Source organism: Emericellopsis atlantica, assembly GCF_019669845.1.
Source record: "Emericellopsis atlantica unplaced genomic scaffold F5Z01scaffold_19, whole genome shotgun sequence".
NCBI lineage: Eukaryota > Fungi > Ascomycota > Sordariomycetes > Hypocreales > Bionectriaceae > Emericellopsis > Emericellopsis atlantica.
The window spans coordinates 143,011-170,870 of NW_025764721.1; the positions used below are offsets into that span (position 1 = coordinate 143,011).

At 56.8% G+C, this 27,860-nt stretch overlaps 12 protein-coding genes across 12 annotated transcripts; 4 read left to right on the forward strand and 8 right to left on the reverse strand.

Moving 5' to 3' along the window:
• Positions 1–129: 129 nt before the first annotated feature.
• On the reverse strand, positions 130–2,497 carry F5Z01DRAFT_659469 (FACT complex subunit POB3). The gene is made up of 3 exons (XM_046263770.1): positions 2,217–2,497; positions 1,049–2,152; positions 130–998 (listed from the first exon to the last, which is right to left on the reverse strand). The coding sequence occupies exons 1-3, from the start codon at positions 2,225–2,227 to the stop codon at positions 392–394; spliced, it is 1,722 nt and encodes a 573-aa protein (XP_046116715.1). The 5' UTR covers positions 2,228–2,497; the 3' UTR covers positions 130–391.
• Positions 2,498–2,708: 211 nt separating this feature from the next.
• F5Z01DRAFT_659470 (Alpha/Beta hydrolase protein) lies at positions 2,709–4,937 on the forward strand. The gene has a single exon (XM_046263771.1). The coding sequence runs from the start codon at positions 2,868–2,870 to the stop codon at positions 4,728–4,730; it is 1,863 nt and encodes a 620-aa protein (XP_046116716.1). The 5' UTR covers positions 2,709–2,867; the 3' UTR covers positions 4,731–4,937.
• On the forward strand, positions 4,938–7,693 carry F5Z01DRAFT_659472 (YL1 nuclear protein-domain-containing protein). The gene is made up of 3 exons (XM_046263772.1): positions 4,938–6,442; positions 6,518–6,987; positions 7,053–7,693. The coding sequence occupies exons 1-3, from the start codon at positions 5,151–5,153 to the stop codon at positions 7,472–7,474; spliced, it is 2,184 nt and encodes a 727-aa protein (XP_046116717.1). The 5' UTR covers positions 4,938–5,150; the 3' UTR covers positions 7,475–7,693.
• Positions 7,694–8,014: 321 nt separating this feature from the next.
• On the reverse strand, positions 8,015–10,954 carry F5Z01DRAFT_185816 (uncharacterized protein). The gene is made up of 3 exons (XM_046257973.1): positions 10,785–10,954; positions 9,449–9,650; positions 8,015–9,351 (listed from the first exon to the last, which is right to left on the reverse strand). Exons 1-3 carry the CDS (start codon positions 10,817–10,819, stop codon positions 8,161–8,163), a joined length of 1,428 nt encoding a protein of 475 aa, XP_046116718.1. The 5' UTR covers positions 10,820–10,954; the 3' UTR covers positions 8,015–8,160.
• F5Z01DRAFT_185830 (uncharacterized protein) lies at positions 10,925–12,155 on the reverse strand. The gene has a single exon (XM_046257974.1). The coding sequence runs from the start codon at positions 11,765–11,767 to the stop codon at positions 11,090–11,092; it is 678 nt and encodes a 225-aa protein (XP_046116719.1). The 5' UTR covers positions 11,768–12,155; the 3' UTR covers positions 10,925–11,089.
• A 1,176-nt stretch (positions 12,156–13,331) lies between these two features.
• Positions 13,332–15,112, reverse strand: F5Z01DRAFT_185965 (putative sphinganine hydroxylase Sur2). The gene is made up of 2 exons (XM_046257976.1): positions 13,958–15,112; positions 13,332–13,896 (listed from the first exon to the last, which is right to left on the reverse strand). The coding sequence occupies exons 1-2, from the start codon at positions 14,655–14,657 to the stop codon at positions 13,487–13,489; spliced, it is 1,110 nt and encodes a 369-aa protein (XP_046116720.1). The 5' UTR covers positions 14,658–15,112; the 3' UTR covers positions 13,332–13,486.
• An 888-nt stretch (positions 15,113–16,000) lies between these two features.
• Positions 16,001–16,665, forward strand: F5Z01DRAFT_682371 (Mss4-like protein; the record flags this gene model as incomplete). The annotated part of the gene is made up of 3 exons (XM_046265759.1): positions 16,001–16,015; positions 16,116–16,528; positions 16,581–16,665. 3 exons carry the CDS (start codon positions 16,001–16,003, stop codon positions 16,663–16,665), a joined length of 513 nt encoding a protein of 170 aa, XP_046116721.1.
• On the reverse strand, positions 16,470–18,578 carry F5Z01DRAFT_185876 (uncharacterized protein). Its single transcript, XM_046257975.1, has 3 exons — positions 18,236–18,578; positions 16,578–18,183; positions 16,470–16,500 (listed from the first exon to the last, which is right to left on the reverse strand). Exons 1-2 carry the CDS (start codon positions 18,449–18,451, stop codon positions 16,885–16,887), a joined length of 1,515 nt encoding a protein of 504 aa, XP_046116722.1. The 5' UTR covers positions 18,452–18,578; the 3' UTR covers positions 16,470–16,500; positions 16,578–16,884.
• On the forward strand, positions 18,528–19,719 carry F5Z01DRAFT_659485 (Mis12 protein-domain-containing protein). Its single transcript, XM_046263773.1, has one exon. The coding sequence runs from the start codon at positions 18,706–18,708 to the stop codon at positions 19,675–19,677; it is 972 nt and encodes a 323-aa protein (XP_046116723.1). The 5' UTR covers positions 18,528–18,705; the 3' UTR covers positions 19,678–19,719.
• F5Z01DRAFT_659486 (uncharacterized protein) lies at positions 19,661–22,466 on the reverse strand. Its single transcript, XM_046263774.1, has one exon. It carries the CDS (start codon positions 22,380–22,382, stop codon positions 19,719–19,721), a length of 2,664 nt encoding a protein of 887 aa, XP_046116724.1. The 5' UTR covers positions 22,383–22,466; the 3' UTR covers positions 19,661–19,718.
• Positions 22,467–22,597: 131 nt separating this feature from the next.
• F5Z01DRAFT_659487 (glutathione S-transferase) lies at positions 22,598–23,601 on the reverse strand. Its single transcript, XM_046263775.1, has one exon. The coding sequence runs from the start codon at positions 23,307–23,309 to the stop codon at positions 22,647–22,649; it is 663 nt and encodes a 220-aa protein (XP_046116725.1). The 5' UTR covers positions 23,310–23,601; the 3' UTR covers positions 22,598–22,646.
• A 638-nt stretch (positions 23,602–24,239) lies between these two features.
• Positions 24,240–27,773, reverse strand: F5Z01DRAFT_186332 (chromatin assembly protein). The gene is made up of 7 exons (XM_046257977.1): positions 27,573–27,773; positions 27,457–27,522; positions 27,337–27,395; positions 27,269–27,287; positions 27,153–27,218; positions 25,498–27,101; positions 24,240–25,441 (listed from the first exon to the last, which is right to left on the reverse strand). The coding sequence occupies exons 1-7, from the start codon at positions 27,573–27,575 to the stop codon at positions 24,373–24,375; spliced, it is 2,886 nt and encodes a 961-aa protein (XP_046116726.1). The 5' UTR covers positions 27,576–27,773; the 3' UTR covers positions 24,240–24,372.
• Between the last annotated feature and the right edge of the window lie 87 nt (positions 27,774–27,860).

Sequence of the window (27,860 nt, forward strand, 5' to 3'; positions counted from 1 at the left end):
TGGTCCAGTACACATCGGCACTTGTTTCCTTCTGTTTGTAGGGATGGATCTGTTTAGACTTGGTTTCGAGCATGATGAATGATGGACAATGACAAAGTAGACAACAAAAATAGAGATTCTTTCTCCATGTGGTGGTCTGGTATCAACGTGCAATGCCTCTTCTCTGGGTTTTCCATTCTCCTGAACAGGACAAGATGCTCGACACTTGGAGCATTTATGAAAAAAGGTTCTCAAGGGTTGTTAAAAAAAAAAAAAGGTATGATGTGGCCAATGCCAAAGTATTCAATGATGCCCGCCCGACTAGTTAGCCTCCGGAACGCCGTGTCTCTTAATCAGCAGTGAGTTAGGTACCTCCCCCTCCTCCCATCCCCAGCAGCCCTTGATAAGCATCTTAACCGGTTTTCGACTTCTTCTTTGGTCGCTCCTCTTCCTCCTCGCCGTCATCGACGTCCATCTCGTCACCGTCGACGTCGCTCTCGCCCTGGTCGCTGCCGCTCGCCGAGTCCCCAGAGCTACTATCGTGGGCACTGTCGTACTCCTCGGCCACGTCGCTGTCGCTGTCGGCCTGAAAGTCCTCGTCGACGCTCTCCTCGTCCTCGTCGGCGGAGCCGCGGTCCGCCTTGGCGGCCACAATCTCGTCGTCGGACTCGTCCATGGCCTGCTCCCGCATGGCGGCGGCGAGCATGTTGGACTCCTCGTCAATCTCGTTCTTGACGCGGATGCCCTTGAGCTTGAAGAAGGCCTCGAGGGCCTTGAGGTCCTCGCGGTTGATGTTGCTGAACTGCGAGGAGCCGGCGCCGTTTTTGAGCTTGACGGTGATGTCAAAGGTGGACAGGGCCGAGACGGCGCCCGACACGCGGGAGAAGGTGATGGAGGCGGTCTGCTCGTAGGCAATGTACGTGGCGGGCTTGGGCACGAACATGAAGGCCTTTTCGAGGCAGTAGAGGAAGCCCTCGGAGGCCTTGATGGAGCACTTGATGCCGTACTGGTTGCGGTGGCTGCGTATGTTAGCGGGCTGGTCAGGCCATGCGAAATGATATGTACGTACGTGATAAAGTCCTTGGCCGGGGAGGAGATCTTCTTGTTGGCGAGGCCCCTGAAGATCTTGGCCATGACGTGGTGCAGGGGCTCCTCGTAGTGCGAGACGAGCTTGTCCTTGTACTTGCCCTCGAGCTCCTCGTCCTCGAGGTTGAGGTCAATGGTGACCTCCTCGTCCTTCTTGAACTGCATGACGACAAAGGGGTAGCGGGTCTGGCCCTGGCGCAGGGGCGGGTCGAGGCCGATGCAGAGCATGCAGTGCATCTCGTCGGGCTTGGGGAGGACCATGAACTTCTTGATGGCCTCGTACTGGATCTTGTAGTCGTAGGTCTTGCCGCGCAGGCGGAAGGACGACTCGTACATGTCAATGTCGAAGCGGCCGCGGGGGGTGAGGTGGAGGACGTCGAGGAAGGTGGCGATGGCGTCGCCGGCCGTGTCGCCAATGTCGGCCTTCTCCATGAGGGTGTCGTAGAAGAGGGTGGCGGCGCTCTTCTCGGCCTCGTCGGCGTCGCTGGCGGCGTCGTCGCCCTCGGTCTCCTTCTTGGTGGTCATGCCGGGGATGTAGAAGCGCATCTCGACGAGCTGGTCCCTGCCGGCGCCGGCCTTCTTGCCCTTGCCGCGGGCGCCGCCCAGGGCGCCGTTGGTGCCCGTGTCCTCGGGCTTGAGGGGCAGGGTCATCTCGACGGCGACCTCATTGCGGCCCGCCAGGTTGGTGTTTCCGATCTCGGTGTAGGGGACCTCGAAGGCGGGGCGGTTCTGGACGTTGAAGATGAGCTCGGCCTTTGAGAACTCGGCCTTGCCCCAGTTCCAGCCGCGCAGGGCATGCTCCTTGTTCTCGAGCGGCGCGCTGTACCAGTTCTTGAAGATCTTGGCGAGGCGCTCATAGTCCTCCTGGGCGAAGCCATCGAGCTGGATGATGGTGGACGAGTTCCGCTGGAGGATGCGCACCTCGTAGCCTTTGGAGGCGCGACTCCAGTGGCCGCCGCCAATGTTGCTCTGGTCGAGGGTGAAGGTGTCGCCGCCGCTCGCGGGCTTCCAGCCAAATCCGGTCTCGGCAAATCGACACTTGCCGCTCTCCTTGGAGAGGTCGAGGTAGATGTTGTCGAAGCTCTCGCTGGCGTCGAGGTTAGCTAGCTGCCGGCGCAAGTCAAGCTGCATGGGGCGGCGCGCGGACTCACATGGAAGCCATCCTGACGACTGATGGATGGAGGAAATGGGGTGAATGAAAAGTCGATTGGTCCCGAAATGCGCAAGACCTCGTAGCCGCAGAGAAGGACGGCAATCTAGGTCGGTGCGGTTGATGACGATGCGCAAAGGGCTGGCCGGTCGGATTGCACAGCTCGAAAATTAACAAGAGGCGTGACTGGAGTGACTGACTAGAGGTTGCTCGATCGCGCTGCTGCAGGTCCCTCAAGCCTGGAGACGCGTCGGTGCCTGGCACTGTACAACAGCCCGCAGGGGTCCGGGGGACTGGGCCACAGAGGGTCACATGCGCTGAGGGGCAGAGGTATCTGTGCCGGCTGGGCTATCCTCATTTATCTGGATGCGTTAGTGGCGGCACTGCAATCTCTCCTTTACACTAACTCTCGAGCTAGCCCAGTTTTGTCGCCGTCACGCGATACCTCGAGGACCCAACTGATAACGTGATAACGAACGATGACAACATCAGCGTCCAGTCGATGGATGGATGGTTGACTTCACTTCACTGCCAACTCTCCCTTCTCACAACATCCTCAGCTTTGTCGTTCGTCATCTTGTCTAGCTATCTTTACTTCACGTCTTCATAATCTGCCCTCATTAGACTGCTCTGCTCATCTGCTTCGCACACTATGGAGTCGCACAGGAAGGCCTCCTTCGGGCGTCGATGCGCGTCCACTGGTCGAGTCACGGCGGCAATCCTCTTGTCATTCCTCGCGGTTGCACCGACTACGGTGACCGCATCGACCTCACAACTTGTTGATGACACATTATTCGCACCAGGCCCTCTCCTGCCATCGAATCCCGAACCGATAATACCATCCGAGCATACGTTCACCCTACGCCACATTTACCATCACGGAACCAACAAACACCCCTCTCTACACCGATCCAAGGACATTTTCCACGATGAGTCGCGTGTCTTCTTGGCTGCCGAAGACGATTTTGGAGAGCATGATCTCACCAAGTTAAAGGCGCGGAGTCGAGCCGAGACGATTGAGCGACTCCGAGACCGGCGTCCATCAGTGATTGACCCCATGGTGGCTGAGGCGAGACGCACAGGCGCGGCAGCCGTGCTCGACATGTCTGCCTGGACGATGGATGATTTGCCAACGCCAGACATCACGGACAAGGCCACGGTGCTGAGTATGGCTTACATGGCAGCCGACGCCTATGTGGAGAAGGAAGGCGAGGGTGACTGGGAGGACGTTCGAGGCCCCTTTGGCCGTAGCGACGATTTTGGCTGGGAAGGTGACGGGCTTCGGGGTCACGTGTGGGCAGATGAGAAGAACGAAACTATCGTCATCGGTCTAAAGGGCACATCCACGGCCGTGTTTGACGGCGAGGGCACAACAACCAATGACAAGGTCAACGACAACCTCTTCTTTAGCTGCTGCTGCGGCCAACAGGGCCAATGGACGTGGCATCAGGTATGCGACTGTGCCACGGGAACCTACTCATGCAACAATACATGCGTGGTTGGAGCCCTCATGGAGGAGAATCGCTATTACACCGCAGCCCGCGAGCTCTACTCGAATGTCACCGAGCGATACCCCGACTCGCACATTTGGTTGACGGGTCACTCCCTGGGCGGTGCTGTCAGTTCGCTATTGGGGCTGACGTACGGCCTGCCCGTGGTGACCTTTGAGGCTGTGCCCGAGGCCTTGCCGGCTTCGCGCCTCGGTCTTCCAGTGCCCCGAGGCGCTGACGTCTCGGCACCTCAGACGAGGAAGAACACCGGGGTGTATCACTTTGGACACACCGCCGACCCGGTCTACATTGGGACCTGCAATGGCGCCACAGCCACCTGCTCCTTCGCAGGCTACGCAATGGAGTCCATGTGCCACACAGGACAGGAGTGCATCTACGATGTGGTCACCGACAAGGGATGGAGGGTGGGCATAGGCACCCATCGCATCCGATCCGTCATCAGCGATGTGATTCTCAAGTACGACAATGTTCCCGAGTGTAAGTCGTCCCCAGAGTGTCGCGACTGTGGGCCGTGGAAGTTCTACGAGTCGAATGGCACAGAAACAACGACGACTGCACACTCGTCGACCACCACGAGGACGCGAACAAGAACGTCGACATGCGAAACGCCCGGGTGGTGGGGTTGTCTCGACAAGACGTCAACGAACACGGAGCCAGCCACAACCACATCATCGACTAGCTCGACTTCGACGTGCGAGACACCTGGCTGGTTCGGCTGTTATGACAAGACGACGAGTACCGAAACCACGACGACACAGGAGCCGAGCTCGACAACCTGCGAGACGCCTGGCTGGTTCGGGGGCTGCAAGGATAGCGTCGAACCCACAGCGCCTTCAAAGGGAAACACGGGGATGCCACCCATCACCTCGGCGCCTGAAGCGTCCCAGCCTAGGGCTACCCGCGAGCCTGCAACTGCGACTGCAACTAGCTGTCATCACCGCAATTGGCTTGGGTTCTGCAAGGATGCGACGGTCTACCAAGATCATGTTGAAGATGAGATGTGAAGAACGTGTAGAAACGGACTCGGAGCGTGGGGCGTTACAAGGAGTTTGAGGTGCACACAATACAAAGAGGCATACTACATGTACATATTTGCGTTTATCAGATTAGAGCGTTTGCAATGGTATCAGCAGTGTCTATTAACTTATAGTAGTCTTTGGGTTGTGCGCCAGTCCCCCTTTGATATGGCCTACCCTGTAACCCCACCAGGATTAGTAGTGCAGATGCGCTGCGTTCAGACGGACGTGACTGGACGCGCTTCTTCTGCCACCTTTCGAATTTCTCCAGTTACAAGCACACGACATCACCATTTAGAAACCTGCATGCGAATTCCACAGCAAAACGCCACGACCATGCTGGATGAGCGACAAATAACGATGCCTTTTCTTACTCCCGAATAGTTTACTGTCTACATACTTTCATCGATGATAATGTCCGCCGACGCGGAACCCACACCTGCCGAACGGGACGATGCCGACCTCATCACCACCAGTCGCGAACGATCCAAGGATGTCGGAAGCGATAGCGACACGTCCACCAGCGACGACGAGACGCCTTCCTCGGAGCAAGCGACAGAATGGCTGGCCACGGGACGAAAACGGCGCTCCACCGCGGGCAACAGGATGAAGTTCATGCTCGCCAACGAGGAGCCCGACTCGGACCTGGAGCTCCTCTTCGCTGAGGACGATGATGACCAAGGCTTCAGCGAGGTGGGCGACGACGCGTCCGACGTGCACATGGACTCGTCCTCGGACGACGACGAGGACGACAAGAACGGCGCCCAGGTCGACGAGCTCGAGGGCGAGAAGGAGCTGGAACGCAAAGAAAAGGCACAACGCGCCGCCGCGCGGAAACGCAAGGCCACGGACGCCATCCCCTCCAGGTTCCGGAAAAAGGTCCGCGTCGACGCGACCCCGCAGCGACAGGTCGTCCCACCGCCCGCGCCACGTCCCAAGAAGAAGTCGGAGCGGACATCGTGGCTGCCCACCACGTCCGAACTGCCCACGCGCGCATCCTCCCGATCCACGACCCGCATGTCCAAGGAGCAGCTGCACGCGCAGATGGAGGAGCGCGAGGCGCGACGGCTCAAGCAGATGGAGCACATGGCCAAAAAGGCCGCCAAGGCCGAGGCCATGAAGAAGCCGCCGATGACGCAGGAAGAGAGGCTCCGCGAGGCGGCGCTGGTGGAGAAGCGGAACGCAAAGAGCCTCAATCGGTGGGAGGAGGCCGAGAAGTCGCGCGAGGAAGAGCGAAAGGCCAAGCTGGCCGCACTCAACAACCGGACATTAAAGGGCCCCGTCATCACCTTTTGGAGCGGCACGAGGGCGTGGAAAGACGGTGGCTTGACGAGCTATGTTGTCATGGAGGAGAAGCCGAAAAGAAAGGAGCGGAAGCCCAAGGACAAAGACAAGGACAAGGCGAAACCAGATGGCAGCGGCGAGACCCCGGTCACAAATGGCACAGGACCCCCGAAAGAGATACCTTCAAAGACTGAAAATGGCAATGTGGCAACGCCAGTCAAGGAGGAGCAGGGGACTTCACATCAAACAAACGGGACTCTAGAAGTGACAGAGCCGCAGATAGCACAGCCGTCTGCGGTGTCGCCTCCGACAACGACGACAACGAATGGATTGGCGGCTCCAGTGCCAGGGCCAGCATCGACCACGGCGGTATCAGAAAACAACGACAACAACAACGACAACAACAACAACAACAACAACAACAACAACAACAACAAAAACAACAACAACAACAAAAACAACAACAACAAAAACAACAACAACAACAACAACAACAACAACAAGGCATCTGCCGTACTAGCAGCGCCAGTCCTGGCGGCCCCCGCAGGCGTCGATCCCTCGCCCAGCGCCCCTCCGCCAAACCATCCGGACACGCCAAAATCTTCTGTATTGGCCGCACCGACACCGCAGCCATCCGAGCCTCCCACGCAGGAACAGACGTCCCAGAAGCAGACGCCCCACCAGCCCGTTGCCGCCTCGGATGGGCCCGTGCCTCCTGTGAACAAGCTCACACCACCTGTCGACAAGCCCATCACACCCACAGAAAATGGCACGGGTGCCACGCTAACTGAAGCCCCTGAGCCGCCGTCCGCGGCCACAGCGACAGGAGAAACAGCGCCGGAGTCCACTACCACGGCGACACGCAACACCATTATCTATCAGAACTTTGACGAGAATGCCATCAAGGACAAGTCCATACAGACGCAGGTTCTGTTTGGTCGCAAGATGACCAAGCTCGCCAGTACGTCTTCACCTCCTCCCACACCGCGTTCCCGACAATGTGGTAGCCCTTACTGACGAGAACAGAACCCACTGCCGCCCCGGTGTGCGCGATCACCAACCATCCAGCTCGCTACCATGACCCCGAGACCGGTCTGCCCTACTACAACGCCTATGCGTACCGCGAGATCCACAGGCTCATACGGGGCAACTATAAGTTCAGTGGCGCCCTGGGTGCCTGGGCGGGGAGCGGGACGTATGCGGCCAAGGGCGTGCCGGAGCGCTTCCTGAATCCCGCGGCCAAGAGTGAAAAGCAGAAGATGGAGGAGACGAAAGCGCAGGAGCAGCAGCAGCAGGCCACGGAGAGCAAGGTCAACGGTGCGCACGGGCAACCCGCGCAACCCGCGGAACCCATGGAAGGTGTGGAGACAACCGACGCCTTGAGGACAACGGACCAGATCAAGCAGGTGGAGGCTGTCCAGCCGGCTCCTGCGGCAGTCAACGCGTAGGGTGTTCAGGTGTAAGGACGGACGGACAAGGAGGGTGTTTGTGGGAGGGGATGGATTTGTATAACACTTAGACCGGCAAGTGCTGCAAAGGTCTGTTACCGTGGAGTTTCTTGGGTTCAATGGAAGCGATTGTTACATTAGCATTAGACGGGGTACAATATGCATGTTGGGAGATACCCCCAGGTTGTCATAGTACTGAAAATATAGAATCAAGCCTCACTTGTCCCAAAAGTACGTGCGCTGGGAGCGTATGTTTTCATGCCGTTTGCATGGCTGTCTTCGATTTCACTTTGTGTCTAGCCCGCGAGGACGCTTTGCGAGCACAAATATCTGTGTCTCTAATAATAACATTAGAATCAAGCCAACCCAGTGGCCCAAGCGCCGATTGTTCATAAGCCATGTTCTCCTCGCCGTCATTGGGTCCCGTTTTGATTTGCCCTGCAATGTACCCACCCTAATGCCAGCCTGCGCCCCATAGTCCAAAGCGCCATGTAAACGAATAAGAAAAGAAGGTCCCCTGACCAACGCCTTCTCGATGCTTCAGGGTCTTGTATGATAGTATGATGTGTGTGCTGTTGGAGACGAACCCACTAGAGTCGCCAACGCGGATTAATGAGTGGTGGTGTGTTGTGTGTGTGAGAGTGTGGTTGCGTATCTGTGTAGATCGCGGTTCGGGCGAAGACGGATCATCGGGAGCCGATGCTGTCGACCATCCAGCCCATCTCGGCCACGAAGTCGTCGACACCAGTGTCGGCGGGCGTGGGGAGATAGTGGGCGTTGGAGGTGGGATAGAGAGACGTGTCGACGGGTGCCAAGAGGCGCGGACCGTCCTTGCGCCCAAATGTCGGCCGGTGCTTGAGCTGCTGTGGCTCGTCCGCCTCGTGGACGCGAGGTAGGCTGTAGCCTGTGAGGCGCGATCGAAGGGCGGGAAACTGCTGGATCGGCAGGGCCTGCGAGTCGTGCGCGGACGTCGATGTACAGTCGTCGTCATCCACGGAGTCGTCGTAAAAGGTCAGAGTCTCGGACTCGGGAGTGCCCGCCGACTCAGGCGAGGTCAGATCCGAAGATGTGGCCGATGTCAGGTAGCTGCTCTGCGGCTGGGAAGCAGGTCCAGCAGGGTCAGCTGAATCGCCTGGGTGGACCGCCGTCGGTCGTCGACTCGTCGGACGTTCCGTTGTGAGGGTGAGTGAACTCAGGTTCTTGATTGTGAGAGGCACGGTCTCTGAAGATGTTGATCGTTGAGCAGGTGGCGGGGACAGTCTTGTGTAGTACGGCTGTGTCTCTGAGACGGCGGACGTGGCGAAATTGTCGTCGTCCTCATTCTCCTCCGCAATGTCCTCTGGGATGACCAAGGCCGGACGCTCACTTAGGTTCGAGCCTGGCCTGCTTGGTTGATCGTCGGACAGAAAGCGTCGTAGTGATTCTGGGGATATCGATCGGTTCCGACTCCTTGAGGAACCAGTACTGCGATCACAATCGCGCGTAGTTGCGGAGCTACCACTCTGCGCATCACGATCCCTTGACCGTCCACGGTCATCCTCGCGGCCTTTGCTGCCGAAGAGCTTCTTCCACGCTGGCGCAGGCGATAGCGAGCGACTGGAGGCAGCGTTGCGAAGCATGGTGGGTGCTGTTTTTTTCCTCAACGCAACTGAATCCGTAGGTGAAGTGAGCATGGGCTGTGGTGGGAGGAACTTGGCGGCAGGGTCGAGAGCTTGGTAGTCGGTGATACGCATTGATGTGAGTGACGCACTCCGTTGACGAAGGCTTTGCTGTGAGGGCACAGCCAGACTGTTGACTGTCTGTCCAGGCAAGTAAGGACAAGCATTGGTTGACGGCATGCTCGGATCGTGTGTTTCCGTATTGCCATCCACTTCGTACTGTGAGGAAAGCAGCCGTTAATAGTGATCGGCCGTGGTGAGCTGAGGAAGGGTGGATGGCGCAGCAATGGTCATCATGGGGGAGAAGTTGACTTACATAGTAATAGTACGTGTTCCCCATAGTCAGGCCCCCGTCCCTGGTTCTGGATAGGTCCTCGTCACATATAATGTCCCGGAAAGTATGGCACCCCTTCCACTGACCCTTGCCGCGGCGAGGATCACGGTCCATGGGGTAGCCAGTGCTGAAATTGTCCCAGGACCCAATGAGGTTGACCGACTGGACGGAAGGATGTGTCTGTCTGCACGCGCGGTGTCAGCGTCTGGAATGGTCTGTAATAATCACAGAAATGTCTGACTGGGCTTTGGGAATCATCGAGCTCTGGTGGTATGCAAGTTGCCATTTCGGGCACGGATGCAGTTAAGAAGCCACACTTGGAGAGGCAGGGCAACGTGGATGCGTGTCACTCGACTCCTGATCCGAGTCTGAAACGGACGTGCAAGCGCAGAAGCGGGGGGAAATGCCGGTGAGAGTGAGACTGAGACTCGAGGGCTGTGCTGTCTGCTATGCCTGGATACGGCAGTGGTGGTGCTATGTCCGTGCTCTTGTCTCGTCCGGCGCCAGGGGTTGGTTGATTGGATGGCTGGCCCCAGGTGAGCAAGCTCACAAGTAATGATAAGCCAGCATCTGGTGCTTATGCAGCCTGCAGGCATGCGCAGATGCGATGCCACGAGGCCCAACAAGAATAAGATATATGCATGTGTGTCTTTGGCAATCAACAGCGAGCCCGTCCGCTTGGGTTGGCTCGCCGCGCACTCGCAGCACGGTAAATGAGAATGTCAATCATTTTGAGTGACACATCATGGATTGACCCAGGGGCATCCATGAAAGTCCGATGCGCAAATGACTGATGTGGTCATGGGCCATGGGTACGTGGGCGGAAGAGACAGGCAAGGGTTCTTGGAATTTCGGGAAATAAAGGACAAGAATAGCAAGGCGTATTATGGAGACCATGGGAATGGGTAAGGCTGAAGGGAAATGATTAATGAATGAAACGCATACCGTGTTGATGACAGCACCGGTGGCCCCGGCCGTGAGGCTGAAGCCCCGGGCAAGACACGGTGAGGCTCGGAATGAGCGTGCTTGTGCTTGAGGTGATGCTTGTCCTGTCTGTGCATTTGGATGTTTTTCCACCTTGTCGTCATTGTCACGGCCATTGCGGGATGTCGCAGGCGCAATCCTCAGTCAGGGGACTGGACTCGCTCGGATTGGAGCACGCGGTGGGCTCAGACAAGTGGGAAACGGTGGGTGGCAGTGAACAAGCCCCCGGGAAGTTCGGCCAGCGAGAGGTGAAGAAGGTAATGACTGGAACGGACTCGAGAAACGAAGAGAAGAACTCGGGATTTTGAAAAGCAAGGAAAAGAGAGATGCTCACAATAAAAAGGTGACGAGCGTGGTCGAAGGATCCATAGTGAAGGATGAAACAGAGGAACCACGTTTCTAACTTAGAAATTCAATGATGGAGCCAAACATGGGGTTTCCTCTTTCGTTTCTGTTTCTGGATTCTCTCGTCCTCTCGAAGCGCCCAACGCAAGCGATGCGTGCTGCTCGTTGGCTGTCGATGCTTGGAGGACTGGCTGGAGTGAGTCCCTGGGCGCTTACACGGACTGGCTGTGGAAGCGCCGGAGCTGACACTAACAGACGCGTGTGATCTGGTGGTGGCTTGCTATTAGCACCACGTCAAGGCGCTCCAACACACCGACTGCTGCTTGGTCTGTCTCTGCGCCTGAAACACCAACACCGCCTGCGCGCCCAACAACTCGAGGTCGCAGGTTGTCGCAATGCAGTGAATGCACAATGCCGCGCTTGTTCTGATTGAGGATCCAATTCCAGGAGATTGGGTACCACAGGGCATTGGCCAATGGCAGGCCTCTTGACCGTGTTTGTACAGAATTGGCGCCGGCAAGCGCTGAGCCGTGCGAAGAACTGCTCCGTTTGTGAAATGAGGCCCAGCTCTCGCCAAGCTTTCTTTCCCTTTGCTTGCAAGCAGCGAGGGCGCTGAAGAAGAAGCTGTTGAGGACTGGACTTTCGAGCTCTTCGTATGTCGTGTTCTAGGCCTGATCGCGCCTCAGTTCGTCTCACCGTTTGAGGCGAGGTTTCCAATTGTGTCGTAAATGGGGCGATTGATCCACAGCCACTTTCGTGTTGTGCTACGTGGTGACAACGGTCCGTCCAATGGCAGTTCCGCAGACTGCTGAGGCTGGTCACACAAACGCGTACGCACAGCACAGGCTGAACTCTCAGGTCGTTGAACTTGGGGTCGTCGTCGAGCGGGAGATGGAGGTGAGGACGAAGAGGACCGGCCTTCAGGGTCAGGGCCCTTATGAGGCTGGTCTCGCCCAGTTCCATCTCCCGCATTTACCGGAGAGCGGCAGGTAAGCTTCAATGGGAAAGGCCATGGCGGCCTCGTCAACAGCTTCAGGCGCGCCAAGCTGCCACTTGGAGACGCCTTCACCTTGGATTTCCCAACCAGCCGTTCCGAGATCTGGACAACGCGGCCCCTGATTGGCAGTGCGCCTCCGCCATCGACAAATGAGGGTCCGGCTGTTCAGGGGTCTTTCAGCCTGCTCATCTTGCCATGTGGGCTGCGCGTCGGCGTTTACTGGATCTTGTTCAGCTTGGTAGCCAATGTCTTGCTTCATTTTCCTTGCTGTTGATTAATTGAAACGCGATAAACTTGGTCCGCTCTTCTGAATCGTGATGCGGGCAATGGGCTAGACACTCATCAATGGCAGCACATTGACAAACTTTGGAAGCTTCGACTCGTCTCATACCTCACCTTGCGCAACTGCCGCAAGCAGCATGCATGATCGGCTTCAGCCAAGAGCACCTTCCATTCCATCCCGGCAATGAGGTCACTCCGACGTTGGTACCTGGCCAGCCCTGTCTCGAGTCATTATTGCTACTAAGTACTAATGATTAATACTACCACCAACTGGCGGCATCGAATGCCAATTCACTCAGCGCCGCCAAGGCCCAACGCTCCCACCTCGCAGGTTCGCACGACTTGGCTTGCATGCTCACCGAGATGATGTAACTGTCGGAACTAATGCTCCCACATATGCCGCATCACAGACGCGCCGGTGTAAGGTCAGATTGTGTGATAGACCGCGCAAACTTACCAGAATCATGACACGCCAAATCTCAGTGGTTATATTAGATGCGATGGATCAATACCTGCGGTAGCTATGCAACGATCTATAACTACGTAGTACAAGAGTCCAATCGATAGCTGTCGATAACTATGAGAGTCACGTGCACAACTATGAGAGTCGCATCTATAACTATAGTTACGGGCCAATAACCATCCATCACTGAGAGTCACATTGGTAACTATAGGTAGTTATGAGGACATGGATATCTGTGAGTCTCCTCCAAAACTATAGTGACGAGGAATAACCATATATAACTGTGAGAGTCATATTGATAACTGTAGCAACAAGGACATAACTTTTGATAACTGTGAGAGTCCCATCGATAACTATAGTGACGAACGGGAACTCCATTCATAAACGTAAGAGTCCGATGCGATGAAATACACTGGCATGCGAATTCCAAATGACGCGCACTTCTTAGACTAGCAACTACGTGGAAAGCAGTGCTTATGTGAATGATTAGGATAATGTAATTATTCCATGTAGATGAAATTGTAGGAGCGAACCTCGAGCTCGCCCATCTACGTGCCGTAGGTCTGCAGCGCCGAGTGCGCCCAGGCAAAGCCAGCCAACCATACCAGAATGACCCGTATCCCAGGCCTCCTTTTCGCATAGGTCAAGGATGGCGTCTCTCTTTGCGCAGGGCGCAGGCCAACGACACCAGCATTACTGGCCTCGCGCCACTGGTCCTACCAAGCAAGCAAGTCCGAACGCCGCCATGCTCCAAGAGGAAAAAGACTGTGTCCCAAATTTGTATGCAGCGATGCTAGTCTTGCTGCAAAATCGAAGCATCATGCAGAAGTAAAAAGACGCGCCCTCTCTTGTCGAATTTGAGAGAGCAGCATCACGAAACGGAAATCATGCATGTCGTCGCTGTGTGTGTCTCCCGTATTCCCCGAAATGCAATGTCGCTTGATCCAACTCACTTCGCCCTGGTTGCCGCCTTTTCCTGCTCGCGCTTCTTGTCTGCCAAACGGTCTGTCCGTTTGCCCTCGTACTTGGTCCCGAGCAGACAGTCCCAGAAAGTGAACCAAGGCTGCGAAAAGTTCGTCTTGATGCCCCATGTCTGATGATGGATGTCGTGGTATGCAGCATTGTTGCTAGTAATAGCTTGCAATGGGTCCCAAGGGAACGCATAGCCGCAGTGGTCGTCAACGGTCTTCATCGAGGAGAAGCAGAAGAAGAACATGCCCTGACGCAGGGTCATGCCGGCGATTTTGAAAGCGATGGCGGCGCCCAGTGTGTCCAGCAGGAAGCCCTCAAACGGGTGGTTGTACAGAGCGCCATAGGCATAGGGCACGTAGAGACGATGGTGACGCGAGTGGAAGGTAGCTAAGAAGAAGGGTCAGCGTCTGCCTAGTAGTCCAAGGACAAGGGGATGGGAGAGACTCACTGTACATCCACTTGTTCATGTGCATGAGACGGTGGAGAAAGTACTGCCAGGTGTCCAAGAAAGCAACTCCTACGAATAGCTGGACAGCTGGAATTGCTACCCAGTAGATGAATTTGGCACACATCAACTCCCAAGGCGCAAACGATGGCACGTGTGCGTCCGTGGTCAGGAAGGGGTAGTATCCTCCAGCCAACGCGCCAGCCAAGATGGGGTGCGACGTAGCCATGTTCTTGGAGATTGCCGTCGCATTGAGTCCAACGAGACTCAAAAGGCCAGGCAGGATGCGCTGCGACAGCCTCAGGCGGGTCGCCCAGACGGCAACGTTGTACTCGTCCTTGCCGGTCATCTCAGGCGGTTCAGTCAACGAAAGCACAGCGCCGCCCAGGACCTGGATGATGTGTTGAATGATGACATCGCGCAAGACCTCGTATCGCGAGACGTGATTCCTCTTCGTTATTTCCTCTGGCGTATGGAGGCGATATTGTGGGAATAGGTCTAGGGTATCGACGGCGTGGAACATCATAGACATGGTCCAGTACACGATAATGGGTGCGATGAGATTGAGCCAGAAGTCCGATATGAAAGGCAGCATGTCGGACTGTAGGGTGAGCTCATAGTCTGGCAGTGGCGGAAGGCTGGTATCGAATAGAGAATGATTGGCAGCCATGTTGTTTGGGCTGCTCGCCGAGTCGTTCACCATGGCTGGCAGTGGTCAAACTGGTCGTGTGCGAGTGTCGGTGTATTCGAGGACAAGCCAACAAGGGCGTAGTAATAATTATGTATTCGTCGGGTCGATTAGGAGTCGATTAAGCGCGCCCGCGCAACGTTCTTTGCGATAGATAGGCCCAGTGGCGGTCGTGGAGTATTACTACTCGCAGGAGAGGCGCTCGGAAGGGGCGGATGAGACAAGGTTCTGGAGTAATCAAGGCAGAACGGCTCAGTCAACGTCTGGAGCGTGATGCGCGTCGAATGGCTGAAAAATTGCAGAGGATCTTCGAGGTGTGATAAAGGAGCGGCGTGAAGGAGGCAAGGAATGTCAATGAACAGGGAGTGGTATCTGGCCCAGGAAAGGAGTGTCGGGGTTGAGTTTGAGTGGAAGACGTCAGGTTGATGGCGTGTGTCTGGCAGGCAGGGGCGAGATCAGCAAAGTGGCGTTGTTGCGTCGGAAACGGAACGCGCGATTCCCGGCTCTCCTGATTGCCATGATTTTATCTGATCGAATTTGCTCCACATCTGGGCTGTCACGGTTCCATCTTCAACTAGTAGGTTTACTTTTCTGAGTGGAAACCCCTGATGATTTGGATTTCGACGACTAATTACGTAGCGAGAGCGAGGAAGCGACGCGAGTTCGCGAGTCCGAGGGCTTGTTTGAGCCAAGGAAATCCAGGCCACCACGTCGACCGCGCGCCCAAAGACCCTGCCTGTATTACGGAATTGGACTGTCAGTGATTCTCCCACCCTATACCCGACCATGATGGTACCTTAGTGTTGGGCCGCCAAACTTTGATCGGCGCAAATTGGGTGTGGAAGCTGTCCATGAGCCTGGTCGAGGTTTGCTCACATAAAGATCCACACAAGTGTCAACCTAAGAGTTTAGTTGAGCCGACAATTTCATGTGCATAACTTGCATCCATTCCGCTGATATATTTGTGAGCTGGCTGGCCATACATAGATAGTCAGCCTCACTGGCAAGATCTTCAAGCCCTCCAATTTCATCATTTGACAATCAGAAGATAGACCCAGTGTCAACCACACGATTGCCATCCAAAAACCTACCTTTAACAGTGAACACGCGCTGTAGATGTCAAACGACGAGAAGACTGGCTGCGCGGCGCATTGACCCAAAGTGGCCTTTTCATTGGACGAAGTTTTTTCCTGCGCAGCGGCTCGAAGCGGAATAGCGTCCCAACCCCACCAACGATATTGAAACCCTTGGACAACCTTTTGACTTCCCTCCCCTCCTCGCTCTTGAAATTGTTCCTCTAGCAGCCACCTAACTCTTCTGCCCCATCCACATTCCAAGTCAACCCGAACACCGCCAACATGCTCATCTACAAGGTGCGTTCCCATCAGCGACACACTCGCCCGCCTGTACAGGACACAGAGCGTGTCGCGATCCCACGGACTGCCCCGCCATGTACTGACTGACCCCGCTCAGGATATCCTCACCGGCGACGAGATCGTCTCCGACTCGTACGACCCCAAGCTTGTCGACAATGTTGTCTACGAGGTCGACTGTGCTATGGTCACAGAGGGCGCCGTCGAGGTCAACACTGGCGCCAACGCCTCCGCCGAGGAGGCCGAGGAGGCCCTTGACGATGCCGAGGTCAAGGTCAACAACGTCGTCAACTCTTTCCGCCTGCAGAGCACCGTTTTCGACAAGAAGTCCTACCTCTCCCACCTCAAGGGCTACATGAAGGCCGTCAAGGCCAAGTTGACCGAGAAGGGCGCCTCGCCCGAGACCATTGCCGAGTTTGAGAAGGGCGCCCAGACCTACGTTAAGGAGAAGCTCCTCCCCAACTTCAAGGACTTTGAGTTCTACACTGGCGAGTCGCAGGATGTCGACGGCATGTGAGTACAAGTGCTCGTCCGTCTGTGACGCTCGGAATGCTAACTAGACCAGGGTCGTTCTGCTCAACTACCGTGAGGACGGTGTCACCCCCTATATCATCGCCTGGAAGCACGGTCTTGAGGAGATGAAGGTCTAAGCGATCGGACTGGAGCCTGGGATGACGAAAACGATGGTGGATGGATATGGCATGTGATATGAAAAAGCACAGCTATACAACTGCGCATGAGCTGATTCAATGACCCTCTTCCCTTTGTCAAGATGCTGGATCTACATGAAGATATGAATAACCAGCCAACCCACCTTGATCTACAAACAAATCGATGCGCGCTCGTGTGATGTGAAAATAAATTCAAGTTTAGAATGTCGGTCGCGTAGACATGGGTATCGGAGGTGGCTGATCCTCATCAGTGCCCACTTGAGTCGCAGCTGGCAGCGCTGCAAGACCCGGTTTCTTCTTCGGAGGAGGCGGCGGCGGCTTCTTCTTGGCGGCAGCTACTGCTTTGAGAGGCTGACTAGGTAGTAAAGCTGGCTGCGCCTCCTGATGCGAGGACTGGATAGGTCGCGTCGGCAGCAGCTGCGGCGCGGGTGCTGGCGCGGACGCTGGCTCGCTTTCCTCTGGCTGTGCCTGTTGGCCTCTGGCAAACCCACCAAGCTTGCTCGACACTCCGAATCTCTGGTCCAGACTGTTTGCTGTCTTGGCCCCCGAAGCAATCTGGGCCCCATGTCTTTGCCGGAAGCTGTTCGCCGTGCCTGCGGCCGACCTCGCGTCCGACATTGATATACTGGAGGGATCCTTCTGGAAATTCGAAGCCGTGTTGAGAGCCTGCTGTTTCTGCGCCCACGTGGTTCCCTCAGATGGCGGATCTTGGGTTTGCGATTGTGTAGTCCTGAGCTTTGAGAAGCGGTTCTGTAGCTCGTTGACCGGCGCAGCACTCTGCCTGGGTGGTGGAGGTGGGCTTGGTGATGCCTGCTGGCCCCTGATGCCCAACCCAGGGACATTCACCCCAGCAGCGCCCAATCTGTTCACTGCGCCTTCGTTGAGCAGGCCTCCGGATGGCTCGGACTCTTGACTGCTGTTTGTCGCCGCCGAGTTAGTCCTCGCGGGGAGCCTGGGTGGGAGGCTTGGCTTGGCGCTCGGTGGGGGCATGATCGCGGCTGGCTGCCTCGACGGCAATGCTGGCGAACCTCTCGCCGGCAGTGAAGGGGACTGTCGGGCTGAGGTGCTCGCTTCGAGCTCGGGCGGTCCCCTTCCATCAGCGCCATCTCTCCTCCCCGGCGGTTTCGGCAAGTGATCCACACTCAACCCAGTTGTGTTGGCCCTGTACGGGCCCCTGGGCTTCTCCTCTTCCTCCTGCTCCAATTCTTCCTGCTGCGAGATGCCATACTTCTGATAGTATTCCAACTGCGACTGCTCCGCCGAGGTCTTGGGCGGTGGTGGAACAGGTGGTCCCCTTGGGTCTTGATACTTGCTGGGCGCCGCGACGACTTGCCGGGTCTCAGTAGAGCGTGGGGGAGGAGGAGGGAGCGCGCCGTTGGCGGTGCGCTTCGGTGGCGGCGCAAATGACGAAGGATCCTTGAGAGACGTTATAGGCACAGACACATGGTTTTGGGCCTTTGTTGAGGGATCATCTTTGTTACCGCGGACAAGCCCACTCTGTCTGGGTCAGCGCACAGCGGTCGTCAGTAGGGAATGGGGAGGACTATACCACTTGACCACGGATGCCCTTCTTCTCCGTGCCACGGCTTTTTTCTGGATGCCACCCACCCTTCACGAGGTCTTTGTACTTGGACATGATGAATGTAGACCCATCGGTGAAGAGAAAGGGTGTGATTAGGCCAAAGCCCAATGTCTGGGTCGTGTGTGATAAAGTGGTGCGTGCGCGGGGTGACGTCGCGGCAAGTGGGGCGGAGCAGTCCGACATTCCAGGCAAAGGTACAGGCACGGGTACAGGGTAGACATGTTTTGATGGACGTAGAATTGCGTTCAGGCCGCCATCATGACCAAGTCAAGCATCTCAACAAAGGCCGCTCACGACAAGCTGATAGCTGCTCTGACGCGTCGAATCTCACCAATTGCTGTTCTATGACTAGGATTTTGCAGTCGTACTCGTCACAGAAACACCAAACTCACAGATACGCAAAATAAGACGCGTCACATTGCGTCTAAAGTACCATCATGAGCACCAATTCAGACTACGAGCTGCTGACTGAGCATCTTGGGTTCCCCCCGGTCACTCTGCTCGACGACATTATCAACACAGTAAACGTCCTCTCCGACCGTGCTCTGGTGTCCATTGAAGATCTACTTCTGGGCTTGCCGGCAGCCAACATTGGGTTTCGCGCTGGGGAAACAGGCACGGCCGAGGACGCGGCGCGCCATGAAATCGAGAATGGCACACATCAGCTCGAAACCCTGCTGACGGCGTCGATTGATCGCAATTTTGACAAACTGGAGCTCTACGCGATGCAGAATATCCTCACGGTGCAGCCTCGGGATCTGCGACCTTTTGTCCGGCTGGCACACTACCAGGGTCTTGACTTTGCGGACGACAGCAGCGCGGACGTGGAGGGCACCAACGCGCTGCGGAGGCGATACCAGGCCAGCCAGAAAGTGAATCTTGCCCTGCAGAAACAGAGAGCGAGGAACGAGGCGCTGCTGCGGGCACTGCGGCACGCCGTCGGGGCCGCTGCGGACGACAGGATCAAGGTGGAACCCAAAGAGGGCGAGGAGGACAGCGAGAGCAGTACGTTTGGCTTCCTCAATGAGAGGAGGGGATTGGCAAGCATTGGGTCCGACACACCGATCACAACAACGGCACAGTTCACCCTATCGCAGCTTAATGCGTTGCGTGGGCTTTCGACTTCGTTACGAGAACTGATACCCAATCTCGCGGTGTTGGGCGACGAGCAGGGCACGGCAAAGTCATGGAGACGAGAGAGGAGCGAATACGTGGAGCAGTCATCGAGAAAGTACCTCGAAAAGACCAGCGGGCTGGAACTGGGCTCGCAGGGCGAGGTGCGCGACGGAGAGTATCAGGGCGCAGGACGGGGGATTAGCAAGGACCAGGTCGAGGGATTCGAAGCCGTCGTGGCCATGTTGGGGGACAAGTCGGCACCAGCTGGTGATGAACGAATGCATGAGTCGTAATTTGTAATACAGTATCGCTTTGTGTGAACATATAATACAGTCTATGATGATGATGATGATGATGATGACAATGGGGTGGCCTCGTCCGTCTTGGTCCGTCGCGCGTCGAGAACTTTGCGCAGTTCCAGCGGTGCGCTCTCCCACTCCAGCAGCCCGTACTTGTACGCCTCGTGCCAAAAGTGATGACCCCATCGCCTCTCCGCGCTCAGACCCTTGAACACCTCCAGCGTCTGGCTGACGACCCTCCGCGCGCCCTGCTCATCCTTATTCTCCACCAAGGCTGTGAGCAACGACAGCAGGTTGCTCTGCGTCGTCATGGGCCGATGGCGCCTTGCCAGCTCATCGTACAGGGCCATGGCCCGCTGCGTGTCGCCGAGATAAGAGTACACGCCGGCGATGCTCTCCCACAGGCTCTGGTCGCCCAGCTCCCGCGTCGTGAATCCGTACTTGACGAGGAAGGCCTCGACGTGATCCGCGGTGGTGTGTGGCCGCTTGAGCATGCGGTCGACAAGGGTGAGCGCCATGTGCGGGCTGATCTGCTTGATGCCAGCGGCGTGCATGTGCTGGAGCACCGCGTCGACGACGGCGTCCGAGTTGTTCTGGTCGGACGCGACGGCGTGGAGCATCTTGCCAAAGACGATGAGGTTGGGTTTGACGCCCGACGCGTGCAGTTCGGCAAAGGCATGCTCGACGGCTTTGATCTTGTCATCGGACGAGGCTTGGGAGATGGTGCCAAGCGAATGATCCAGGAGAATGGTAAAGGTCGAGGCGTCCGGTTCGATGCCTTGCTGCTTCATCGCCTTGAGGAGCGCGGGCAGATCCCTCGCCGGGTTCTCCCCCTTGAAGCACTCCCGAAGAAGGACGTTGTACGTGAATACATCTGGCTGTATGCCTTGCCTGCCAGCCCACTCGAGGATCTGAAAGGCGGCCTGCCTGTCCGAGCGGATGACGCGGCTGAACGCTGTGTTGAAGACGTCAATCGTCGGCTTCACGGCCGTCTCCGGCTGGCCTCTCTTGACCGCATCCTCCCACGTGGCCTGCATCTTGGCGAGCGCCGCGATGCCGCCCTGCAAGTCACCCAGCTCAATCAAGCCGGAGATCCTCTCTGTCCACGCCGTGGTGTCCAGCGGGATGCCTGCCTCGATGATACTGTCCCACAGCGCATTCATCCGCCCACGATCTCGCGAAGACCGCCATCCGTGCATCATGCCCGTGTACGTCTTGATCGTTGCCTTGAGCCCTATCTCATCCATCATGGCCTGCGCGTCCGCCACCCGTTCGGGCCGGCCTATGGCGCAGAAGACAAAGAACCAAAAGTCGAGGAACTCGGGATCGCTCCTGATCTGCGCGGCCAGGCTGGGATCCTCGCGGATCCATGTGCGCAGCTTCTCCCAGTTCAGCATGACGGCGCCAATGTTGCCTGTCGAGTGGGCGCGGCTGGCCATCTTGTGGAAATGCGTGAGGGTCTTTGTCGAGGCGATACCGGCGTGCGAGATGGCGAGCTGCGGGTTGTTGGACTCCCAGTTCGTCTTGTTCTGGGAGAGCACCGTGGCTGTCATGGGCCAATCTGTTCGGACGATGGTGGCCAGAGCAGAGGCCTTGTAATCGGGGACGAGGAGACTGCCGGTCCCAAAGACTTCCTGGATATAGTCCTCGGGCATGATGCATCCGTCCAGGGCGGCGGCTGCGATCCGGAGCAGAGGGATAGCCTCGGCCACCCAGGACGCATGGACAATCTTTGGGTTCGTGATGGTGACAAGCGTGATCAGGAGAGCCGGGATGACAGACTGCAGCTGCGTTAGGGAGTACTGAGGAAGAATGGCGCCCAGGCAAGCTTCTGTCCTTGCAGCTCCCTCGGCGCGCTCATTTTGCATGGATCTCCTCCTCTCCTGGATCTCCTCCAAGTCGGGGAGCATCCATGTCGTGGTCTGGGCCTTGTCTCGACCCGGGCGCACCTGAGAAATGCTCTTCCAAATCTCGAGTATCTCGAGAAACATACTCCTCCGTTGCGGCACAATTCGCAGGTGTCTGAGATGATTGCACAGTGTGGCGACGAGAGCGGCCTTCATGTAGACACCCATGCCCGTGGCGTCCACCAGATTCGCGACGCGCAGACAGATGCCCGGCAAAGGCACTGCTCTGCCGACAAGCTCGCGCCGGGCGCTGCCCAGAAATTGGCGCGTCACGATGAAGAGATCTCGGGGCAACGGCAACCCCAGAACCCGGAGTTCTGGGAGGAGCTGCGACTCAAAGTGATCCAGACGCTGGCTGACGGGGGCATTGGATTTCATGGCCTGGTCGATTCGCGCTGTGAGCTGCCATTCATTCGTACCGAGCGGGGTGTTGCGACTGGGTCTCGAGTACTCCTCGAGATCTGGTGGATCGACGTCGTGAGTACCGTCACTCACAACGTCGTTGAAGATGGCGATCGCGGCGTCACCATCGTCGGGCGAGGGACGCCTCCTCTGCCGCATCGGGCGTGGCCGTCGGGCCCCAGCCTTGGGAGCATGCTGGCGCGTCTTCTCGGCCGCTGGAGAGTCTCTGCGGGCACCGGCCAAGGCAGAGCCGATGGGATCGGTTGAGCTCGTGCTGTTTGAGCGTGTCGAAATGGAGTTGGCCAAGGTGATGGCGCCGTGCTGGGCAGCTAAGCGTGAGTGGCCCAGCTTGCAGGCACTCGTCGCGGACAGTGCACGTGAGAATGACATGACATTGTGTGCTTCCTGACAGAGTCCAGTCAGTGACCGAGGTGTCGCGTCTCAGTGAATTTTCGAGATGAAGGCCAACCCATCAGATCCCTGAAGGCTTGCTTCCCCGAGGTGAGCGACGAATCATGTCGCAGGCTCTGCGCGTATGCACATATCCGTTTATGCGGTAAAGGAGCCGGCTTCATTATGCATTTCGCTTCGACTTGTCTGTGATCGTACGGTATAATCAAATTGTATGGTATCAATTACTGGTGACATGATAAACTACAAAGACGGCTGGAATTTCCTGCCCTCGAGCTCCTCCACCTTCTGCACACTCTTCTTGTAGCCTTCCTCAGCCTCGAGGCGGTCCACGTACTCGTTGATCGCCGGGAAGGCCTTGGCCCAGGAGCCGCCCTCCCAGTTGCCAATCTCATCCAGGCGTCCCCGGGCCGCGATGAGCGGGAAGCTCATGAGGATGTCCGCCGCCGTCAGCTTGTCGCCGCAGAGGTAGCGCCCAGAGGAGGACTTGAGCATGCCGTCGAGCATGCCCATGTGCTTCTGGGCGTTGGGGAAGATGAAGGTGGAGAAGATGCGGTTGGCGGCGGCGCCCGTAATGGGCCGGATGAAGAAGGGGACCTGGGGCGACTTGAGGGCGTTGATGACAATGGTCATGACCAGGATGGGCATGAGGCTGCCCTCGCAGTAGTGCATGATGTACATGTACCGCATATACTCCTCGGTCTCGCCTCCAATCTTGCCCTCCTGGCCCTCCTTGTACTTGGGGGGCATCAACTTGGCGCCTGTGGGCGTGTTCTCGACGAGGTACTGCGTCATCCAGCCGCTCTCCGCCAGCGTGAGAGGCGCGCCGCCGTTGGCAGGCGTGACCTTGATGACGGGTGATTTGCCGAGCGGGTGAATCTTCATCAGCTCAGCGGGCGCGAGCATGGTCTTCTCGCGATGGAAGAGCTCTAGGGTGTAGGGCAATTCCAGCGCCTCGAGCAGCCAGACGATGCGCTGGGAGCGCGACTGGTCAAGCCTGGAGGTCTAGTCAGTTTCTCAGGTCGCACAATTGGACAACTCAAACGACATACCAGTAGAGAGTGACATGGGGGAGATCTGCGTTGGCCATGGTGGTTTATCGCGTTGCGCTGTGCTGCTATCTAGGTCTGAGGTGAGTGTTGTGACGATGGCAATTGACCGAGGGAGAACTCGACTATAAGGGCCGTGACGGGGCGTCAAAACTCCAGTCAGTAGATAACCACTAGTCTAAAAGTTAAGCTCGTGATTATAATTAATAAGAGCGCTTATGACGTCTAGCCTTCTCGGGTACTCAATGGACCGCTGCGCCTCGCAAGCGGCGACCCTTTGATCGTCCGTCAAAGGCACCTCCTCGACATTTCTCGGCTCCCCACTTCCTTGTCCACTGCAGTCGCTGTGCCGAGGGACGTCGTTGATGGAGGTACAGTAGCTTATAATTAATGTCTCCGATGCATGCGGGCCCCGAGTGGTCTCCAACGGTTCAACAATCAAGCAAAGTGTAAAGAAGCATCCTAATTGATCGCCCAATGCTCGACAATACGTGGTCTAACACCGCGTTGGCTTGTCGCCGCATGTGCTCGCGTACCTCGGCCCACCAACCTCCAACTCTCTCCATCGCACTTCGCAGCCTATGTGCACTTTGTGCTTTCTAAACGGACCGTAGCAGTTAATTAACCAATGCTTCCTTGTAAATTTGCCTAGCATCCATCAGGCATGCAGTACACCTGTGCAGTGCAGTCAGGCCCTCCAAGACAACGCCAACCCGCTCCATCCAAGCACCGCCTAGACGAGGCAAAGTCAATGTGCTCAGCCATGCACGCATGCTCTCTTTGATAAAAACGTCAAAACTCCTGTCCCATGCGCAGCCCCCCTGACGCAGCATCGTTGGCGTATGCCAGCCCAGCCGCTCTGCTGTCAAGTGCTATTCACCTCTCTCCCTTCCATAGGACCATTGCTCGTCGCATCGCATCTAACGGCGGCCCTTCTTTGGCGCAGACCCCTGCGCAAGGTCGCTCATGGCCTCGCGTTTCTTCGTCTGCTTCCGCGCACGTGGCCTCGGCGGCGGCTCGCTGTGCAAATGACCCAGGTCCTCCAGGGCCTGCGAGTTCTCCCACGCGAGACACCTGTGGTTCGGTGGCTCGGGCGTCTTCTCCCGGATGCGCGAGCTGCTCCGCTTCGTCTCTTCCTTCTCGTTCTGCTCATCGCGGCCCGCCAGATACGCCTCGCGGTTCTTCATGCCGAGCACGATCTTGTCGCGGAAGTTGTAGAGCTCTTGCTTGAGCTTCTTCTCGCGCACGCCGCGAATGTCAAGCCAGTTGATCAGCTTGTCCACATCGTCTGGCTTCGAGATGTAGCCCCATTGGTGCGCAGTAAATACTCGCGTCTTCCCCTCCTCCTTCTCCTTGCGCGTCTTGACCGTGTGGCCAAACTTGTGCCAGTGCTCCTCCTTGCCCTCGCCCTCGAGATCGATGAACCCTTCCCGCTCAATGTCATCAGGTCCCTGGATCCAGATGCAGCCATTTGCATAGCCAGCATGCGCCGTCGAGCTCGTGGGTAGCCCACCGTAGGGCATGCCGTTACGCTCAAACCAGTAGTATCGATTCCAGAAGCGGTCCTTTCCCAGGACGCGGGTGCGAGGGCAGTCAGCCTCCCGCAGGTCGTTCTCGATCACGCCAACCTCCTCCTCGCATTCCTTGACCTGTTCTTCCTTCTTCGCAATCTCCTTCAGCAGCTTGATGAATGCCTTGGACTGGGGCGGGGGCTTGGGCTGAGCCTTTTCTTTCTTGGCCTTCTCCTCCTTCATTCGTTGCTTTGCTTCGTCAAGCTTTTGCTGTTTGCCCCTGCGCTTCTTGCGCGAAGGGACTTCGTCGTCCGTGTTCTCTGTGTCACGGACAGTCTCGTCGGCGTCCATCATCGTGCTGTCTTCGCGGTTGGCTGCTTCTTCATTTTCCTGTTCGCGGTCCTCCGGCGGTGATGGGGGCATGTTGTCGGGCAACATGATTTTACGCTGCTCGTTGAGTTGCCGCAGCTCCTCGAGGCTGCACCGTGTTAGTCGGCCGGCCATCCATATCACTGTCTGTTCAAGTCCACTTACGCTTGTTTCTTCTGCCTTTGCCACTCGATCCTTTCCTTCCGATACTTGGTCATCGTGTCACTGCACTCATCCATGTAGCCCCGGACGGTCTTCGTCTCCATCGTCAGCATGCAGATCATTTGCAGGATCCTCACGCGCAGATTGACGTCGAGGTTCGAGTATGCCTGCAGGACGCTCTCCTGGCTCGGCTCCTCGCCAGGCGGTACCAGCTCCAGCAGGAGCTCGTCACAGGCAGCTTCATGCCGGCTGTCTTTCGACAGCTGGTACAAAAGCCCAACAACAATCATCTGCCAGCCGCCATTGGCAAAAGCGCGCTCACGCAATTTCTCAATCCAGTCGAAATCTTGGAGTAGCTCCTCGGCACGATGGTGCGTGGCCAGCTCTGCCTGCTGCTCCTCTTCCTCGGCCGCAGCAGCCTCAGCGGCCAGCTTCTTGGCTTCCAGCTTGGCGAGACTGCTCCGTGTCGCCCGCGCGGCCGGTTTGGGCTCCGGTTCCGGTGTGGGCGCTTGGCTTTCTTCCTCCTCCTCCTCTTCCTCGTCACTGTCCTCCTCGTCCATCTCCGGCAGGGTGATCCTTACTTTACCGCCGTCGCGCTCTGAATCCACGAGTATCTTGAGAACCGCGCAATGAACCTCGTCAAAGAGTTGCACAGGCACTTCCTCTGACGCGACAATCATCGCCTCGACGAAATCGTCAAACGTGAACGAGTCAAGCTTGAAAATCTCGCAGTACACATTCAGCGTGTCCCACGTTTCCAGCAGCCCGCCGACGGACTGCATCTCAATCTTTCTCGACCGCCAATCGGGCTCATGCGTGACGCCCTCCCCTTGTCCAGGTGGTGCCTCCTTGCACATGAATCTCATTTCGGGTCGTGTCTCGCTGTCAGGCTTGGGCGCAATCTCAAGATCCTCAATGGGGTATTTGATGGGAGGCGGCGGCGGAGGTGGCGTCGGCTCCTTGACCACCGGGTGGTGATTCGAGTGTTTGCCTTGCTGCCCCTTGTGCCCCGGTTTGAGGTCAGGGAGTCTGGCGGGTTCACCGTTGGTTATCGCGTGCCCGTCTGCATCGTGCCCATGCGACGCGCGCTTCTGGGCCTGTATCTGCTTGCGCTCCGCACGCTTCGTCTCGAGCCGCAAGTGAGGTGGGATCCTGGTATCTATGCGGAAGCGGTTTGCGTAGTCGTGCTTCACAAGCCAAGGTGCCCCATTCCATGAGTCCCTAATCGTCGTGCGTTTGATGAAAGATCGTAGCAAGGACTTTGTAAACACGCCCCGGTCCCTTGATACGTCCTCCTCGAAAACGCTGATTTCGCGTTTGCTGTCGTTCAACGATACCATATACCGCGTCGTCGGTGCTTTGGTTTCAAACTCTGAAATGTACCTCGGTCCCATCCTCGTCTTGTCTCGAACCAGGCCGTGCAGTCGTTCCCCGTTCTCGACGACGACGGTGACTTCCTCGCCAGGAAAGTAATCCGACTTGAACTCGGCGTATATTTCGTCCACCATAGTGTCCAGCCGCGAGGTAGTTCGGAACTGAACTTTCCGAAGGACCGGACCTTTGAGCTGCTCTGGGAAGCTCTCCTCGATCTCCTTACCCCCAGTGAGCTGCGCGGTCAGTAAAGCTGGACTTGGCGCTCCATGATTTGGCCAACGAACCTCGCTCTTGAAAGCCTCGAAGAAGGTCATTCCTGATTGACCGGTGATCTGGTCCCCAAAGCGACGCTGCAATGTTAGCTCCTCTGATAGAGACTACCAATGAAGGATTGCCCAACCTGTTTATAAAAGTCCATCCTGTGAAGCATGAGCAAATGATTACGGTAGTGCGCAGATCAGGGCTTACCGAGTAAGATAGTCCTCATAGGAGACGAAGACCTCCCCCGTCTGGGGAATCAGCCAGACCTGCAGCGCGAGCATGAGTATACTGCGCAGAAGACAGACAAAAGTGCGTCGCGCGACTCACCTCAGTTTCATCGTTTGGTACAAAATCTGGCTCCAGAAACTGCACGGGTTTGCGCTTGAAAAGTACCTATCTCGTGTAAGTCATCGCGCGTCATACAAGAGTGTTGTCGCAAATACCATGATGCGAAAATTGAAGCAAAGCAAGGCTCAGCTTCGAGAGCCTTGGCCGTTTGTTCTTTGTAGATGTCCGTCTCAGGACCGAATGAATCCTCGATTTCGCGACCCTCAATCTCTCAAACCCGTAACCCCAAAGAAGATCTATCAAGCGTTGTTGCCCATTTGCATATAGTTCAATTTGGCTGTTACGTGTATCGGGTGTCTTGGTCGCGAATGTCGTTCTAGATGGCCGAGGAGGTCAATTGTCGTCGCAGTCTCGTGGTGGTGGCCGGGAGGGCCTGCAGCAAA